Source organism: Dicentrarchus labrax, unplaced genomic scaffold (assembly GCF_905237075.1).
Source record: "Dicentrarchus labrax unplaced genomic scaffold, dlabrax2021, whole genome shotgun sequence".
Classification (NCBI taxonomy): domain Eukaryota; kingdom Metazoa; phylum Chordata; class Actinopteri; family Moronidae; genus Dicentrarchus; species Dicentrarchus labrax.
Genome location: NW_026136713.1, coordinates 17,049,088 through 17,065,972, shown reverse-complemented (window position 1 = coordinate 17,065,972; position 16,885 = coordinate 17,049,088). Strand labels below are relative to the sequence as shown.

Below are 16,885 nucleotides of genomic sequence, written 5' to 3'. Positions count from 1 at the left end.
TATATAAATAACATAATTTAATAACATTGTTTAATTTAATTATTGCCTTCCTGTATTTATTTATTTTTTATTACCATTATTATTTTTATTATTTATTATATTGTTTGTTCTGTGTATATATTTAACCTGAAGCCTGTCCTGCTGGAGCCATATTCTGTTATATTATTCTTTTTTATTACGATGCCTTGATGTACTATACTTTTGGACTTATGTCAGTTAAAAGTGACAGTAAAGCTTAAAAAAAAATATTTATTATTTTATTTATTATAGTAAGTAATATTTATTTAAGTAACATTTAAAAAGCTGGATTTGTTCATGCACCTGCTTCAATAACTAGAAAAGAAAACATTTGTTCACTGAGAGAGGAATAGGGTTACATTTCAAATTTATGTTTAAATAAACAATTTAATTTAAGAATTGATCAAGAGTAACGGTTTAACTTTTAAAAAGATCCTCATAAATGTTCTTATTTTCTATTATACATACACTATAACACATTTTTCCTTACCCTAATTTAGCTGTTTTATTTTTTACTACTACATTGTTTAACAAAGTTGCACATTTCTTGCATAAAGGCTTTTATATTGTGAAAAAGGGGAACCAGGAGTGAGACACAGCTGCGTTTCAGTCCTACTGGTTCGAGTAAATATTCTCAAGAAAGACAAACTGTGCAGCTTATTAGCTGTTTAGAGGAATTTAATACACAAAACCTAGAATAACCCTAGATTTTGCATATTGTAAACCGAGTCTGCGAATGATAACATTCTTAAAGGGTTAGTTCACTCAAATTACAAAAAACAACAACACATAATTTCTCACTTATCCCTCATATTGTCCAGAAATCAACTTATTAGTCTCTGAAATTTCTGCCTACACCCCAACACAATTATATATAATAATGAATGTACATTAACACCATTTATTACTTCTTTTTCCCAAAATTCAGTTTCTTTCTATTCTAATACATCCACCTACCCCCATCTACATACAGATACCTGCACGTAGAATATTTATTTCAGCACCTGAAACTTGCACTCTGCACCATTGCACTATTGTTTACTGTCTACAAATGTTTGTTTATATATATATATATTTGTGTATAACTGTACATATTAGTACTGTCTTTTTTGTTGAACATGTTCTGTTTATTTATGATGTTAATCAATGTAAAACCAGAGTCAAATTCCTTGTATGTGCACACATACCTGGTCAATAAAAGTGATTCTGATTCTGAATCCACAGATCACACTGTCAGTCCTAGTAATCCCTATGAAAACTATTATATCCAGACATTAAAACCCTGGGCAAATAAAACCAAATCTACCCACAGTTTTGGGTGGATATACCCTTTAAAAAAAGGTCAGGGAAGAACACAACCAAGAATTATTTTGACAATATGATCGACAATAATTTATTTATTTATTTCAAAAGAAAACACAAATTACACAACTTTACAGTTTGACAAATTTGGCTCTTATTCCACCTGAACAAACAAAGCTCTTTCTTTCATACAAGATCTGAATTCATTATGGCTGGACACAAATAAAAACATGCATTAAAGCAGTCAACGAAAAAAAAAAAAGGTCATAGTACAAAAATATCTTAACATGCTTTTCTCGATAACTCTGCATTGTCCAGTTGCGGTATTGGAGTGCGCCTAATGTGTACTACACTAATAAAGTCAGCAGTTTTAATTTTACAGTCAAGATGGCACAAATACTACGATATCCTGTAAGGTCAGTCGGTATATTTGTGTTCACATGTTCCCCTCTGCTGGTTCAGTGCTCAGTAGCCATATTATTTACTCACTTTATACCAGCAGACAGCAGATTCCCTTTTGTAAAATAACTTTGGATTGAAATATTGTGGACAGAAATGTATACTGTTTCCCTGTGAACGCTTATTATTCACATCTTGCAGTGGAAATATCCCATGATATTGTGTATCCAGTTGAAATACAGGCGGCAACCACATTTAAATCACTGGTTTTTGTAGTGTAATGACTCCAAAAACCCAGCTGAGGTCACTATGGCGTGCTGAGTGAGTCTAGTACAGTCACAACATGTCCGTAGGGGTAGAAACACTGCTACATTTCCATTTGAACCACAGGATCACTGCTGCTCTTTCCAGGCCAGACTGAAATCTTTAATCCAGACTGCCTGTGAGTAAAAGCGACCATAAGGTGCGACAGCATTTAAAAACAGATAATAGACAAAACGACCAAAATACTTTATGGAAAAAGGACTTGCAGAGATAAATGTTTGCTAACACTGCTACAAAGATGAGTCATTCTGAGTTACGTTTAGCAGCACGTGTTGACAGCCTATAATCTGTACACATTTGTCATATCCTCCATGAGCTTCAATGAGCTGTTTTTCTATTTGTTGTCATTATTTGATCTGTTTAATTCTGTTCCAATTTGTTAAATAATTAACAGTCTTTAATATCAATGCACCTAAAATAATGGTTTTGTCTCTTTGGAGCTCTGTTAATTGTTTCATGTTGCTTTATAAATGCAATATCAAAGTGCTGCTGACTATTTCATGTCCTGTTCCCATTGTTAAGCCAAATACCTAATTAATAAACTAAGTACATGGAAGACGATAGTAAAAAGCAAGCATACACAGCTAAATGGCAGCTTAATTTTATAAGATGACACTTTCTTTATACGTGCATATCTCAATACAATCGGGGATAAAATGTCTCCCTGGAAGCATTTAACTATGTTTAAACTCTCTCTGTGTACACTCTTATGGTTTCATTCTGCCATCAACAGACAATAATCTGCTCATCTTAAATTTCTTTCACCATGGTAAGGAGTAAAATGTGGTCAGCTACAGTGAACAGCTACTAGTATGTATGTGGCAACAGGGAGAGTCTGCCACACTACATGCAAACAAAAGTGCAAGTCAATTGTGTAACCCCAAATAAGACCTTTCCCTGACGTTAGCCAATAGTCGGGTTACTTGGTGAATGTAAAAGGAAGTGTTTGTTCAGTGGCCCCATGGAAGGCTGGTCGGTGCTGCACCTTCCACCAGATGCTACACTTGTTCAGGCAGCTGAGTAGGCAGCCTCATCGGAGTCTGCATCCCTGGTGCTGTCCTCGCTGAGGGGTGAACGGCAGCTCAGGTCTGCAATCCCCGACTCCTGGTCGCTGCCGTTGGAGAGGTTGGATTCAGATGTTTGGTTCAAGTCCTTGGGCAATAGTATCAGGCTGCTGTCTGGCGTTTTGGGCTGACAGGGGCTGCTGGTGAGGAAGCCCCCGGTGTAGTCCTGCGGGGTGTTGGCCAGACTGAGGTCGTTACCGCGAGCCCACGCTGTGGGGCTCTTATCAAAGCCGACTGCTTTCTGGGTGACACTTCTCCACCCTTGCTCCTGCTCCAGTTGAGCAATTTTCTATTGATAATTTAAGACATGAAGACTACAGTCATCTTCTATAATCAGGAAATAAAACATGACAATAGTTCCTGATGAGAAATAATGAGCAGTATGAATTCAGTCCTACCTGTTTGTGTGAAGCAAGTTGCTCCTCCAGCTGCTGCGTCTCCTCTTGGATGGCACTCAGGTAATCCTCCACAGACTGTCGAGGATGCATCCCTCGGTCAAAGCGGTTGTACAGCCCTCTCCAAAACCTATACGGAGCAAGAGATTTCAAACTCTGAAATCAACACATTGTCGACTCTGGTTCCTTCCTTTGTTTCATTTACCATTTATATGCATTTATCACATGTCACAGGACAGAGGTTCCCAAACATTGTCATGTCATTGTTCCCCACAATAGATGCACATTACACCATGAACCCCCAGTTTGAGAAGATTGTGTTTTAAGGAATCCCATACGAGTATGTTTTTTTAATTTTTAGATTTTATAGTCAATCAATTATCAAACTTGGATCATTATAAATTCCAATCAATAAAAATGGCCAACCCAATTTCTTCTCTTGTTGTTGCAACTTCCAAAAAATTGTGATAAATCCTCTGCTGGGGATCCCCTACAACCCACACAAGGATCCATATTGGTCCCCGAACCCAGTTTGAAAACCACTATAATAATAATATATGTGTGAACCAGATTTTAAACTTGTGTGTTTTTACTGTTTGTGAAAACCTACTTAAAGCAGTAGGGGGCGGTAGATGGCCGCAGGAGCCCCTGTGTCTGGCTGTGGTCTGGTCGGTACAGAGGGTTGATGTAGTCTGCCTGGTTCGTCCAAAGATAACTCCACAAAGAGTGAGTCCTCTCACGCAATCTGCAGGAATGTCAAGAGGCAGTCAAGGGAGAAAGACAGGACCATAAAAACACGATTTATGGGTTTCTGAACAAAGAAAGGTTTTTGTTTCTAGCACAGAGTGGTATATATTTGCATGAGCTCTGTGATGTAATATACTGCTGGCTGTCACTTCTCTTCAGCAGTCAGTCTTCTCCCAGCACTGCTGCTCTGACCAGATGTCTCTGCCGTGAAAGGGAAAAGAAAGTGATGGCAGGCTGCAGGTGTAAATCTCACCCTAGCTCTATCCTCTCCCGCTGGTTGTTGCCAATGAAGTTGCCATACTGGCAGGAGTAGATGTGGCTGTGAATGGTGATGAGGAACCTCTCGTTGAACTCAAAGGCACAGGGGAACTGCTCCATAAGCTGCCACACGCACTCCAGGAACTGGTCGATGATGGGAGATACCTCTTTAGGGTCTCCAACCAGGTGGTTGCATCTGGAGAAGAAGGGAGGACAGTAAGATCCAAATAAAACATCTAAAATCATAGATGCTACGGTTCTATTTTAGAGTCAAACCTGTGAGAGAACTTGTGTCCAAATGAGATCCAGTCCTTCTCAATGAGAACCTAAAGAGCAGAAAACACATGCATGTACTAAAACACAAGCAGGACCAGAGTTTTGTACACAATGAACTTGCCATGATTAAAGGTTCAGACACAGTTAAACCCTGCAGAATGACTGAACCTGTTCACCCTCTGTGTGGGGTCACTTTCCTCTAACTTTTGAGGAAATTCCCCAAAAGCAGGCTTCTTTATTATAATTATTTTCCACAGTTGCTCTTGGTGGATTCCAAGTTAGCCTGCACAAATCCTTCTGATCAATGCCTCCTGAGCTCAGTATCGTCCGCCATCAGTCAGAATGCGATGGATATATGAATACGAGTGTACCAGTGGGGCATTTGACATTCACAGTGCTACTTCTACAGACGTTCTTCTACAGTGCAACTTAAATACAAAAAGGTTCAGTATGTACCATGAGTCCTCTGAGGGTCCTGTAGTAAGGATCCAGCAGCACACAGGCCACCGAACACACCTGGGCAGTGCGGTCCCAACCGTCCGAACAGTGAACCAGGACACTGACTCCCTCCTCTGCAACAGCCTGCACACACATACAAATACATAGTAAGTGCAGCACAGTTTATTTGGTAGATGTGGATTTCCTATGGCAAAAATGTCATTTTCAGTTGCCAAAAATGGAGCAGAGTACACATTTTAAAGCTCCTGATGAAGGCCCAGTGTTGGGGAAATGTAGGAAATGACTCCCATTCTTTCACCTCACGCACAACTGTGCTTTAAAATTAGTTTAGAAAATAAATCCTACAATGCATGACTGAACAATGGCAGCAGCTTAAACAAAAGTGCACTTTAGATAGGCCTAAAGTTTAGGGAACAGATGTGTTATGATGTTATACTTTTATTATAATTACATTGTATTGTGTATTGTTTCGTCCTCATGTTCCTGTTTTTATGTGCCTTGAGAAGTCTGACACAGCTGGTTGTGGTATTTTATCAGTAATTAAAAGCACTCTGTTAACTGGCAGTTTACCAGAAGAGAAACTGCCAGTTATCAGATCATTTTTGTTCCCCAGTTATTCCTTTTAGAGCACTCACTTCTTCCTGTTAGGCTGCATACAAATCCTTCCTTGAATAGATTCACCCCAACCATTCCCTAAAGCTAACCATTACTTTAAACCTACTACACCAAGAAGATTGGCTATTTCTATATGGTTATTCTTAATGCCCACAGGGTTAGATGTCTTAGGTATAACTATCAACTGAGAGTACACAATATCTGTTTCACACATACAAAGATATAACACACACACAAACACTCACATACACCTAAGCTAATATTGAGTGCAGTGGTGAGGCAGACAGCAGGGATTAACCTCCAGACTGACCTTGGCGATGAAGATGCCTGCATCCAAAACAGCTTTGATGTGCTTCAGCCAGCCTGAGCTCTCCAGACCTTCCAGGAAGTCGGACATGGAGGGGGAACGAAGCTCGCACACTGTAACCACAACACAGCTGTCTCACTGGCAGGAAACATGGAGCATACCTGATAACTGGACTTTATTAAAACCTCACATTCACTTACATATCGCTAATAATCCCCATGACAATAAATCCGTAGAGAATCCGTGCATGGCATGAGAAAATGTGGGTCACAAGAGTCAGTTTTTTGTTTCTCAAAACAGATTTCTTTCAGTTTCTCATGTGATGGTTCATTTGGACTCCAGTCAAGGTTTTTAGTCACGTTAGCAGCGTGGCTCTAGGGATGGCAATGTCTGTTTGTTAGTCTGTCTGTTAGTCTGTCTGACTAAAACTGAAACAGATCCACACCTGTTGAATAGATAGCCATGACATTTTGAACATGTTCCCCAGATGATGAATCATGACTGACTCTAGGGCCACCACGAGGTTCATTTGTGGTTTCGAGTAAAACTGCTTAACACCTTTGCCATGATATTTAGCGCAGTTCCCTTCATGATGAATTTTAATCATTTTGATGATCCCTTAACCTTCCATCTAGTGAGTGGGAAGAAATCCTGAACACAAACAGCAAATAACCTTAATATCTTAGGCTTTTACAGTATAATGTGTTGATGCCCGTATATATCACTGCAGAAAGGTTACACAAATAGTAATATTCCAGATTTGTGTTGTAAGTGTGGACGAACCAAGGAAACCTTTTTACATTGCATTTGGGAAGACAACCAATATCAATACAGGTAACTATGAAGCTCAAGCTTATTCGGTTGTTATCCAAAAGAACATAATATAAGAAGAGTGAAAAAATGTTTTTAGATCTGTTTGTTACAGGCAAAATGGATGATAGCATTAGCATGGCAAAAAGTAAAAGTAAGTACTTGGTACTAAATGTATTGGTAAATGGCTAAAAGAACTGTCTGCATAGAAGAAAGTACCTGTTCAATTAAGGGAGCAGCTAGCGTGGCTGTAGACCGTCTATTTAAAATATGAATGTAAGACAAAGCCATGCCCAAACACAATAACACACAATTAAATACAGATCCATTTCTGTACCATAAGGCTTCCTGCATTATGTTTGTTTATCTTGTAGAAGTAAATCTAAAAATTTATTTTTCCATCTTCAGGGTTGAACATAAATATTTGCAAGTTCACTGGAGGGGCAGAGTGACACGAACCCGTTTCTCCACAGCCGACGTCTCATTTGCTCAGGACGATTTATCACATTCATAATTCAGACAGGCTTTTAGATAAGTGTATGAAAACATCTGCTCGCTCTTGACTCATTATGGTGTCGACTGAGGTGACAAAGTGGTTTTTTTTTTTTGTGTGTGCTGACACTACAGTATGCCGACCTGTAAGAGCGCTGTGTGACCACTGATGGGAGAGTGAGCAGGTGAGTGAGTTCATTCAACCTTTTGTAACAGTGCAGACTTCCACTTAAGAAATGCTGCCAGGCAGGGGGTCTTCAAAATCTTATTCGAGTGTGTAATCGGGTAGAGCGAGTCAGGCGGGCTCTGAAGGGCAGGCGCTGTCTCCAGCATTTAAATACTTCCCTTGTGCTGCCAGGGGGCAAAGAGTTATCACAACTAAGTACAGCTATAACTTTTCAAACTTGAAATCACATCATTCTCACGCCCTCGGTCTCTCTTTGGGGGATAAGGTCCCGGATTGTCCACTCCGGGAAACCAAAATAGCTCAGAAATAAAATCCAGATGGATTCAAAGTCTTCCTAGGAGCACCCCTGCACAATACCCAGAAATTCTCCTGTGGGCTCATTTGAGGCCTGATTGCAGCAGAGTCCGGTCTGCATGAGTGCATATGAAAGCCACAGGGGTAGACTGGGGTCCTGCTCTGCTTTAGTAATGTGAAGAAGGAGCCTTTTAAAAACAGACACTGCCAGAAAATATACATTTCGCTCAACAAACACTGGCGCGGTGAAACATTTTTGACACAGTGATGAATGCACTGCTGGTTTCTACAGTAATTAAATAAAATAAAAAAATCAGTGTGAGAAATGATTTCAGGAAGACATGATAATTACCTTCTAGCATTTTTTGTTGGCTGTTTCTCATAACGTGGATGTTCTCGATACCGAGGAACTGGAATTTAATGTTGGAGTAGTTGTCTTCGTTTTCGTAGCCTTTTCCTGCAGCTCGGTTTGCGATTGCATTCAGCTACAAAAGACATGTGACAGAAGTTAGAACATACTTTTTCAAAGCAAAAAAATACAAAATGCAAGTACTGTTTTACACAAATTGGCATGTCTTACATAATATTGATCACGGTTGAACAAGAACACAGCCAGGCTTTTTTTGCTGTGAGCACATCCAGCTGGCAAAACGCAGTACGGAAAATAAAGCCCACCTGAACATACAGCATAGTACTGTAAACGCTTGTATTTTCACAGGCCGTTCCTTAGGCACAAAGGGCTCACCTTAGGCCTGGTGTCCACCACATACATGAAGTCGCTGCGGGGATTGGACCTCAAGATGGCCTCCAGCATCTGTTCATCCTCCAGGCAGCGAGCGCTGAAACCTGACAGCGGCTGGCTGCTACGGCAGATGGCAGCCTGGGAGGAGGCAAGAGGCACTCAGGCTTCATACAGGAATGTTTACTCATCTTGACAGTTGACTTTCAGTGAATTATTACTTTGGATGACATTTAGAAAGAAAAGAAACAAAACAATAATCAAATGTGTGAGAATCAGGGTGAACATAAATTTGCAGTCCTTTCCTTCCTTGCATGTTCAATTTAAATTAATCCACCACAAAATTTCCTCGTTTGTCCATTTAGTAGCCACATGGGGAAAGGGCCAGAGACCGTTGTGTGATTCTCCCTCCTGGCCCATGAACCAGAGGGGAACCCCTTTGTACAAACTGACACTGACACTGACACAGACACACACACACACACACACACACACACAAGACCCTCAACCCTGGGAAGCTGACCTCGCATACATAAAGCCCTCCCAACTGTCCCGACCAGGATTAATAGAACAGATTATGAATGTTCAGGCTTCTTCCTCATTTAGATATAGAGGATGTTAATGATTAATACTTTGATTTAATGACAGAGTCGACATCTCCTCTTGGGATCTCTTTTGAACTTGTGCCCTTTTAGATTTCGTGGGTAAGAATCTACCACGTACAAGCATAGGTTCTCGTCTCTTCCCATTTTTTTTTATTTTTTATTGTTGATGAGTTTTATACATTTGTATGTTTTCCTTATTTTTGTTTAAATGTCCTATTCCATGTCTTTTACTAATGTCTACTCCTGTGAGCCTGACATGATGAAGATCTACTTGTAATGTGAATTGGCAAAAAAAGATAAAGAATGAATCTGTTTTTGCTCATAACACCCTGCAGCTTGGCTGTGTTGTAGTAGACGTCCATTATTTAAAGAAAGCCTTTAACCCATGTGATCAGCCGAACACAATCAGAGACTACTATGATCAGAGGATCATCAATTTCACTTATTTCAGGCTCAGTGTCTGTATCTGATGTACAGTTTGTATGTCAGTTTTTGTAATTGCGAAACTTCAAAAATATCTGGTTTCTGGTTTCAAATCAACAATAATTTCAAATGTTTCTGCCCAACTGCAATAAAATGGTCTTAATACATCTGCATTCAGTATCAATAACTCAACAGCAGTGACTTAATGTTTACTTTTTGGGGGGGGGGGTGTCACTTTCAAAACTCACTTTCAGGCTTGCATTTTTTGAGAAACAAAAACTTTTGGCTGCTTGAAGAGGGAGGGCGGTGCTGAGGATGACTGACACGTCAGTTTGGCAACAACAACTGGCCAAGAAAATCAAGAAAAACAACATGTCATCATGACATTTTACATCTTAATATATGATCTCTTATCTTCATTTTTCTGCTGACATCCCCCCCCCCGGGTTTGAAGCTTTCTGTCAAGAGATTGGTTCAGCCACAATCCCTGTTCATCAGAGTTTGGGAAGCTCTTCATGCACCCTGCCTCAAGATGAGCTGTCGTAGGAACACATGGAAGATAAAAAGAGTCAACTTACATGATTTTCTTTGGAGTAGTATGACAGGGTAGGAAATCTGCCTCTGCTTCTGAACTTGGAGCTCCCCACTATGACCGGGGGTGTGGCAGACTCGGGTACAAACAGGTCAGCTGGGTAAGTGTCACTCACCTTTGAAAAATAAGATAACAAAAGTCTAAGCCACTGCCATGTCCATATTAGGATAAAATAGTACAACTGGTCATAAATGTCGGCTCACTGACCTTGTAGTGTCGGTTGACTGGGGAGAGTTTCCACAGGGAGTTTGGGAGTCCCATTCTGCTGTAATCAGCCTTCAGGCCCAAGAAGTCCCATTCCTGCCGTCTCTCCTCCTCATCAACGTTAGGTTTATAGGAGAAGCAATACAGCTCCTCGTAACTCTCTGCAAGGCACAAATACTGGCTGTCAGATAAAGGTTGATGCACAAAACCTCAGATTTGTACGAGTTAGATGGAACAAAGTGTTGCAAAAGCAGAGGAAATGAAAATTACAGCCTGACAGAGACTGGATTTTAAAGCTGGCACAAATACTCGGTAGAAAATATTTCTCATAAAAACATTATCAGCTGCTCATTTTTTTTTATATATACACTTGTTAAAAATCCCACATTTAAACAACAAGGGTCCCTCAAATTCGGTTAAATATTTATGCTGGCAAGATATTTTATACAAAAATTCAACACAGATGGTTATAAAAAGCTGTAAAATAATAAACATCTGATAGACAGTTCTTGTTCGCTGGTCTACATTTGAGGAATTACATCAAAACTGACCCATGATAGCACGGTTTACCTGGCTGGGAGAGACGTTGGAGTGACAACTGAACATCATGGCACTCCCGCTCTCGAGGTAGGACGAAATGAAGAACCTGGAAGTTCTTGCAGTGAATGACTAGAGGACATCCTGAGGCGGAGGCGCCTTGTTTCTCCACACTGCACACCAAACTGTGAAGCACCTGGTGAGATAAATACAGACCTTTTGTATGCTTCTATTAGGGACGGGACGATAAACAATGTTATCGCGATAGAAACACTCATAAGTATATCAAGGGTAATTTTCATTATAGGGATAATAGTGAATCACAATAATCATGAATATCGTAACAAGAGACTTTGTTGTCTAGCTTGCTAACACACAGTCCAATATTACACATATTTTGTGCTTTGTACTGTATTTGAGGCCTTTTCACCAAGAAACATTTCCAAACATTTAATTTACGTGTATGTTTGTCCTATCTCTGTGACGTGCACCTGGGGATCATCGGGACCCCCACTAGGGGTAGCTGAAGCTTCATGTGGGGTAGCGAGGCCTTCTTGATTTTAAGGCGTGCTAGAAAACTTAATATACACATCCTGTATATCCTATATCTCAGCATCTGGTTCACTTCTCTGAACAAACGTAAATGAAAAGTAAATTGTCTAATAGAAGGATGGCTAAGTGTCAGGGACAAGAAAACACAAAAAAAGCTTATTACGTACTGTAAAACTTTAGCTCGGGCTTTTATTTGATTCAATCACTAAACTAAACCTGCTTTTATTTGAAACAGGCCTCTATATGGGACAGGCCTTTGATTCCTTTAGCACTAAACTCTTGGTCAGCAAAGGTGGGAAATACTATCAAACTGTTTATTTAAACCAGTATGAATGTTACTTATATTGAATAACATGTCGATTAGCTCACGGCGCTCATTGTTTATGATCTAATAATATGTAGCATGTTCATATTGACAATAACATTTATATTTGTGCAGGCGATCTAAGCAGTTTCAAGCGGGCGAACCGGTGGTCTTTAAGGAGGTTTTATACATCCAAAGAATTTCTATAAAATCTTGACTAGGCCTCTAATTGAGACCACAACATGTAGCCACACCAGGCTTGTAAAGGAGACCTGCTACTATTTGGGATTTAAAAAAAAAAAAAATCCACAATACAGACAGAGAATTGTATAAAAGGTTCCCTAAACAAGAAATAATCTGCTCATAATTGATCCAAATCAGTCGTTTCACACACAGTTACTGAATGGGTTTAATAATAATGAAATATGTCACGTAGTCGGGGGGTCGTCAGTTTACTAAATGATAGAAAAGGGGTCCCTTAAGAAGAAAAGGTTTTGGAAACACTGTCCCAACCGACTGATTCCTGCTCCTTGGTGCCTACCCATGTTTCATTGCGCACTCCAGCCTCGTTCTCCACAAAGATGGTGTGCGTGGCTGTCAGGTAGAGGGTGCCCACCCTGCTTCTTCTGGGGGAGACTCTGTCGAGCAGCCTGACACTCTCCACCTGGAGGAGGAAGAGGAAGAACTACATCAAAAACAGCCTCATCCTCAGCTCCTCACACACACACACACACACACACACACACAGGATGTGAAATGTGGCTGATAGCAGCAGGGCAGGACGACCCCTGGCTGCCTACGTGGCCGACACAGCCCTCGCCCTTTAATTCAGCCTGTGTGTGTGTGTGTGTGTGTGTGTGTGTGTGTGTGTGTAACGATTTCAACCAGTCACTTTGAGCGCACATGCAAAGCTTTGTGTTGAAGTGACACTGAAGATACAATGCGGAAATTGTCGCCAATCACTGCAACCGGATCCGCGCTGGTTACCTTTGGTAGTCGGATGTGCTCCATCAGCAGCTGAGAGATGAGCCTCGGCTTCCTGAATGACTGAACCCTGGTCGCAATACAGCTACCAACCGTACCACATGTGTACAATAGTGTTATAATGCGCTTTAGATCAGCTTTAAATGGTTAAGGTCTCCGGTAACGCGCAGGTAAATCCGGCCATAATATTCCTACAGCTGTCTTCACCACAGCTGCGCCGCTGGGTCCTAAAGCCCGCCCGGTGCCTGACCTGTGGCCTGTTTAGAAATGTGAAAGGGCATTTGAGGTTGACCACTCACCTGTCAATGCCAAAAGTAGGTCAATTTACTGACCTCAAGTCATTTAAGAGGAGTTATCGTCCTATTGCACATCTTTTTATGAAGGTACTTATATTAATATATTGGTTAATTAAGTGGTTTATTGATACACTAGCTTTATAATTGATCAAGTATAATGATGGTAAGGATGGATTTGTTTAGAAAATTATGTTTTTTACGGGCTGTAATGTAGTTACTTCCAGCACAAGAGTTTTTATTTCAGCTCACATTAGGAAACAGTTTACACCTGTGAGGACAGGTGAATCCAATTAGCTACCTGGTATGGACAAACCCTGAGCCAGTACTTGCTTTAGTTTGGATTAGCAATTATATTTATGTACAGTAGCCTATATATATATCAAATATATCATTTTAGAATACATTTAAAAGTTTCTGTGGACTGTATCATGTCAGAAGTAGTCACAGACCCTGGATACTGCAGGCAAATAACAAAAAGTCTAGACCCACAAAGCTGTATGAAAGCCCCCCGCAGTCGCACAGGTGTTCTCATTTATTCTAGCTGATTAGACCTGCTGAGGTTCATGTTGGGTGAAACTGCTGGTAATTACCTGAGGTCACCAAAATGTTCTAATAAAAACGATAAAGGTGGAAGTCCCACATTTAAAAAGGTTTAACTTATATTAACAGGAGATTGAGGAAAGCAAGTAAGTTGTATTGGAGCTTTTTCTGATTTATTCTGTATTCAAACAGTCAATTTATTCATACTAAAAAAAGGCTGAGCAAGATTTCAAGAAGAAATTAAAGCTGCTTATCAACTTTGCCTTGTTCTTTTCACTGCAGGACACATTCAGAGACACAGCTCTTAGTTTACTTTTATCATTTGTACAGCCAGTCCAGATGTTAAGGGGTGTGCCAGCGTACTTTAAAGGCAGAATTTACAGGGTACAGTGCTGCACATTCTGGCACAGAGCATAAAATATCTAGAGTTTGCTTAAGTGATTGTCGCACTGTTAAACAGAGCGTGAAGCTATTTTGAGAAGCTCCCCAGTGCAAACACAGATTGATCCCATAAGATTTAAACTATGCATTTTATCTGTACACCAACACTTGACTGTTTTTAAGTTCATCAAGTTCTCTGACATATTCATAGTTCCAGCAACTCATACCAAAATGTCTTTTTATATTCAGCAGTATTTTGTACACCAGTGAGCATAGGAGCCATCTGTTGCTGGACAGACAGAAAAAAACCCCATAAAAGTAGTTAGTTAAACTAAGCAGAAGTGATTGACTTACTGACGCCTGGAAGCCCTGCTGCACGCCCTCTCCTGCTCAACTGTATTCATGCATGAGGAGCCAGAAAAAAGCTTAATCGTCCAATGATTATAAAACCAATTCAGTTCTGATAATATCACACGGATCAGATAACTCTCCCTCTGTTTAGATGAGCACTCATATTACATGCATATACTAATTAAAATAAGCGCGCCCTGATGACTGAACTGATATTTGTTCATGTTTGATATTTGTTTTATTGCCTGTACATGTCTTGTATTGCTTCATATAAAAGACCAAAGAAAAAAAAAAGATATGTAATAAGGACAGAGCAGAAGGAAGGTTGGAAACCAAATATTTATTTAGGGTTGTAAAGCTGTGAAATCCCCCATGCACATCAGCTAGTTTTATGGTAAACCCCGCTTTAGCCTTCTCAGTGTGGAATTCATTGTTGGAAGTCTGCGCATCCCGAGGGACTTGGAGTAAAGTCAGCTCGAGGTCACAATTAACCCGCAGGCCAAAAGATTCTTGGACATCACAGATCATATTTAAAGGAATCTGTTACTGTTGCCAGAAGTGTCAAAACAAAAAGATTTATGGAATTCAGTAATACCCTGAGATTGACCCACATCCAAACCTTTGGTTGATGTAGTTTCTTAAACCATGAGAGGTCAATGTAGTACATTTTAAATTTGTAAAGATGTAATAGTTTAGTTTGAGACTGATTATACAAAAAACCAGTCCCTCCAGGAAGTTGTGATTGCAACAATTAATGCAAATTCAACCAATTGCATTGAAATCTTTTTCACCAGTAATAGCAGTCGTCCTGTAAAACGTTGAACCTTATTTCACCTTTTTAGATTGATTTTTAGTGAATTATACAAAAATATCTCAACTATTTTTTGCAATTTTCTGTTACTCCTGTAATGTCATGGCAAAAAAATGCCTTAAAACAGAATTTGCAGTGAAATTTTGGAATTTCAGGCCACAACAATCCCAGAAAAATCCTAGAAGGACTCAGAAAACCTCTGAGTACTACAGTACAAGGTTTGGCCACTGACCTAGATAGAGACAGGAAATCAGTTTTAGCAGAGCAGGGAGAAGGGAGTCTTCAATGAGGATAAATGAATCCGTAGATAATGCTTCATCCTCCCACCTAAGAACAGTTAATGTCTTCAGGCTTCAGTCCCCAGACTGTTCTTAAAATGTAATATGAAGAGGCTTTGTGTCATTATGTTAAATTCAGTGTCTAAAGCATGGTTAATATTGGCCTCCTAAACAAATTTTTAACCTGTTTTTATAGGCTACGCTGGAATTGATGAATTTGCTAAAGTTGATTTAGTTTTATATATGCAGTCTGGCAGTGTCTTAACATAGGATACTTTGGCCTTTATTTGAATTAAACGTAGCTATTTATTACCTTCACAAAAGGGATCTGATGTCATTATTAACCATTACCTGAAGTTATCTGTGGCCCTGTCTTTAATTTGACTTCCACATCAACTAGTTATATTTTTTGTCAGATTGAGGTCTAAGTATCTTCCTGGCCCAAAGACTGCTGCTTTTCATCTGGAGGGTCGGTCTTGCTGTCGTCATTCTACTCAGAGCTGTTGTCTACCTTATCAGTAATTGTTCACTCTAACATTTCCTGGTGACAACAGTGTTAACTGGAGCGAGCAGTCCCGGTGTCTGCAAGGCAAACACCACTCAATCTGTTGACCATATCCACGTTTTTGAAGCTAGGTCACTCAGCCATTGGAGGGCAAATGCATTCAATTGGCTTCACAGAATTAGCACATGTCAACAGTGAGATACGGTGAGCCAGTGACTCCTTTCCATCCTTTCCATGGTTACAGTGACTATACCTGCATGTAAAAACTGCTCCTTCCAATAGCAAGTATTTATGTGGTCCAGGATGATCCTATGGCATTATTTCATGTAAGTGTAGTTCATATGATAATAAATATCCAGAAACAGTGGCTGTTTGATGAAGTGAAAAAATTGAAAAGGGCACGAGCGGCAAGAAGGTTGTGATGCATTTATGGTGTAACAGGTTACTCAGGGTTAAGGTTAGCACCCTAGAGGGCACTTTACCACATCCTGTCCACTAGAAGGGCACCATGGAGGACACTTCATCAGGTTTTTACACCTGGAACTCTAGAAGGGACTTTATCATGTTTTATCTACCATAGGGGCACCCAGCAACAAATATTGCAGTGTTACATGATATTAATTATGTTTGGTAATTAAAATTTAAAGCTAGATTTGTGTAATAATTTCACATATATCACCAGCGTCACTGATCTACTGCACTATGTTCCTGAGTACAACACTTTGTTAAACCATTTCATTTTAATTAAAATTGCTGCTACTTAGTCATTTGAGGGAGGGGGGGCAATTTAAGTATCAAGAATAAAGGAAATGTATTTATCATTATACAACGCAAGA

The 16,885-nt window shown here is 39.9% G+C and overlaps 1 protein-coding gene across 1 annotated transcript; it reads right to left on the bottom strand.

Moving 5' to 3' along the window:
• Positions 1–1,395: 1,395 nt before the first annotated feature.
• mtmr7a (myotubularin related protein 7a) lies at positions 1,396–13,112 on the bottom strand. The gene is made up of 14 exons (XM_051420591.1): positions 12,891–13,112; positions 12,445–12,567; positions 11,081–11,243; positions 10,514–10,671; positions 10,293–10,421; positions 8,693–8,827; positions 8,300–8,432; positions 6,168–6,277; positions 5,240–5,365; positions 4,784–4,833; positions 4,503–4,703; positions 4,113–4,247; positions 3,506–3,632; positions 1,396–3,396 (listed from the first exon to the last, which is right to left on the bottom strand). Exons 1-14 carry the CDS (start codon positions 12,912–12,914, stop codon positions 3,052–3,054), a joined length of 1,959 nt encoding a protein of 652 aa, XP_051276551.1. The 5' UTR covers positions 12,915–13,112; the 3' UTR covers positions 1,396–3,051.
• Positions 13,113–16,885: the final 3,773 nt, after the last annotated feature.

Bases quoted from the DNA above. Each gene is read 5' to 3' on its own strand.
- mtmr7a (XM_051420591.1), bottom strand. From the start codon at position 12,914: ATGGAGCACATCCGACTACCAAAG. The intron at 5,366-6,167 runs GTCAGTCTGGAG...ATGTGTGTGCAG, and splicing joins CAGGCATCTTCATCGCCAAG to GCTGTTGCAGAGGAGGGAGT. The intron at 4,834-5,239 runs GTACATACTGAA...TCTGCTCTTTAG, and splicing joins GGACCCTCAGAGGACTCATG to GTTCTCATTGAGAAGGACTG.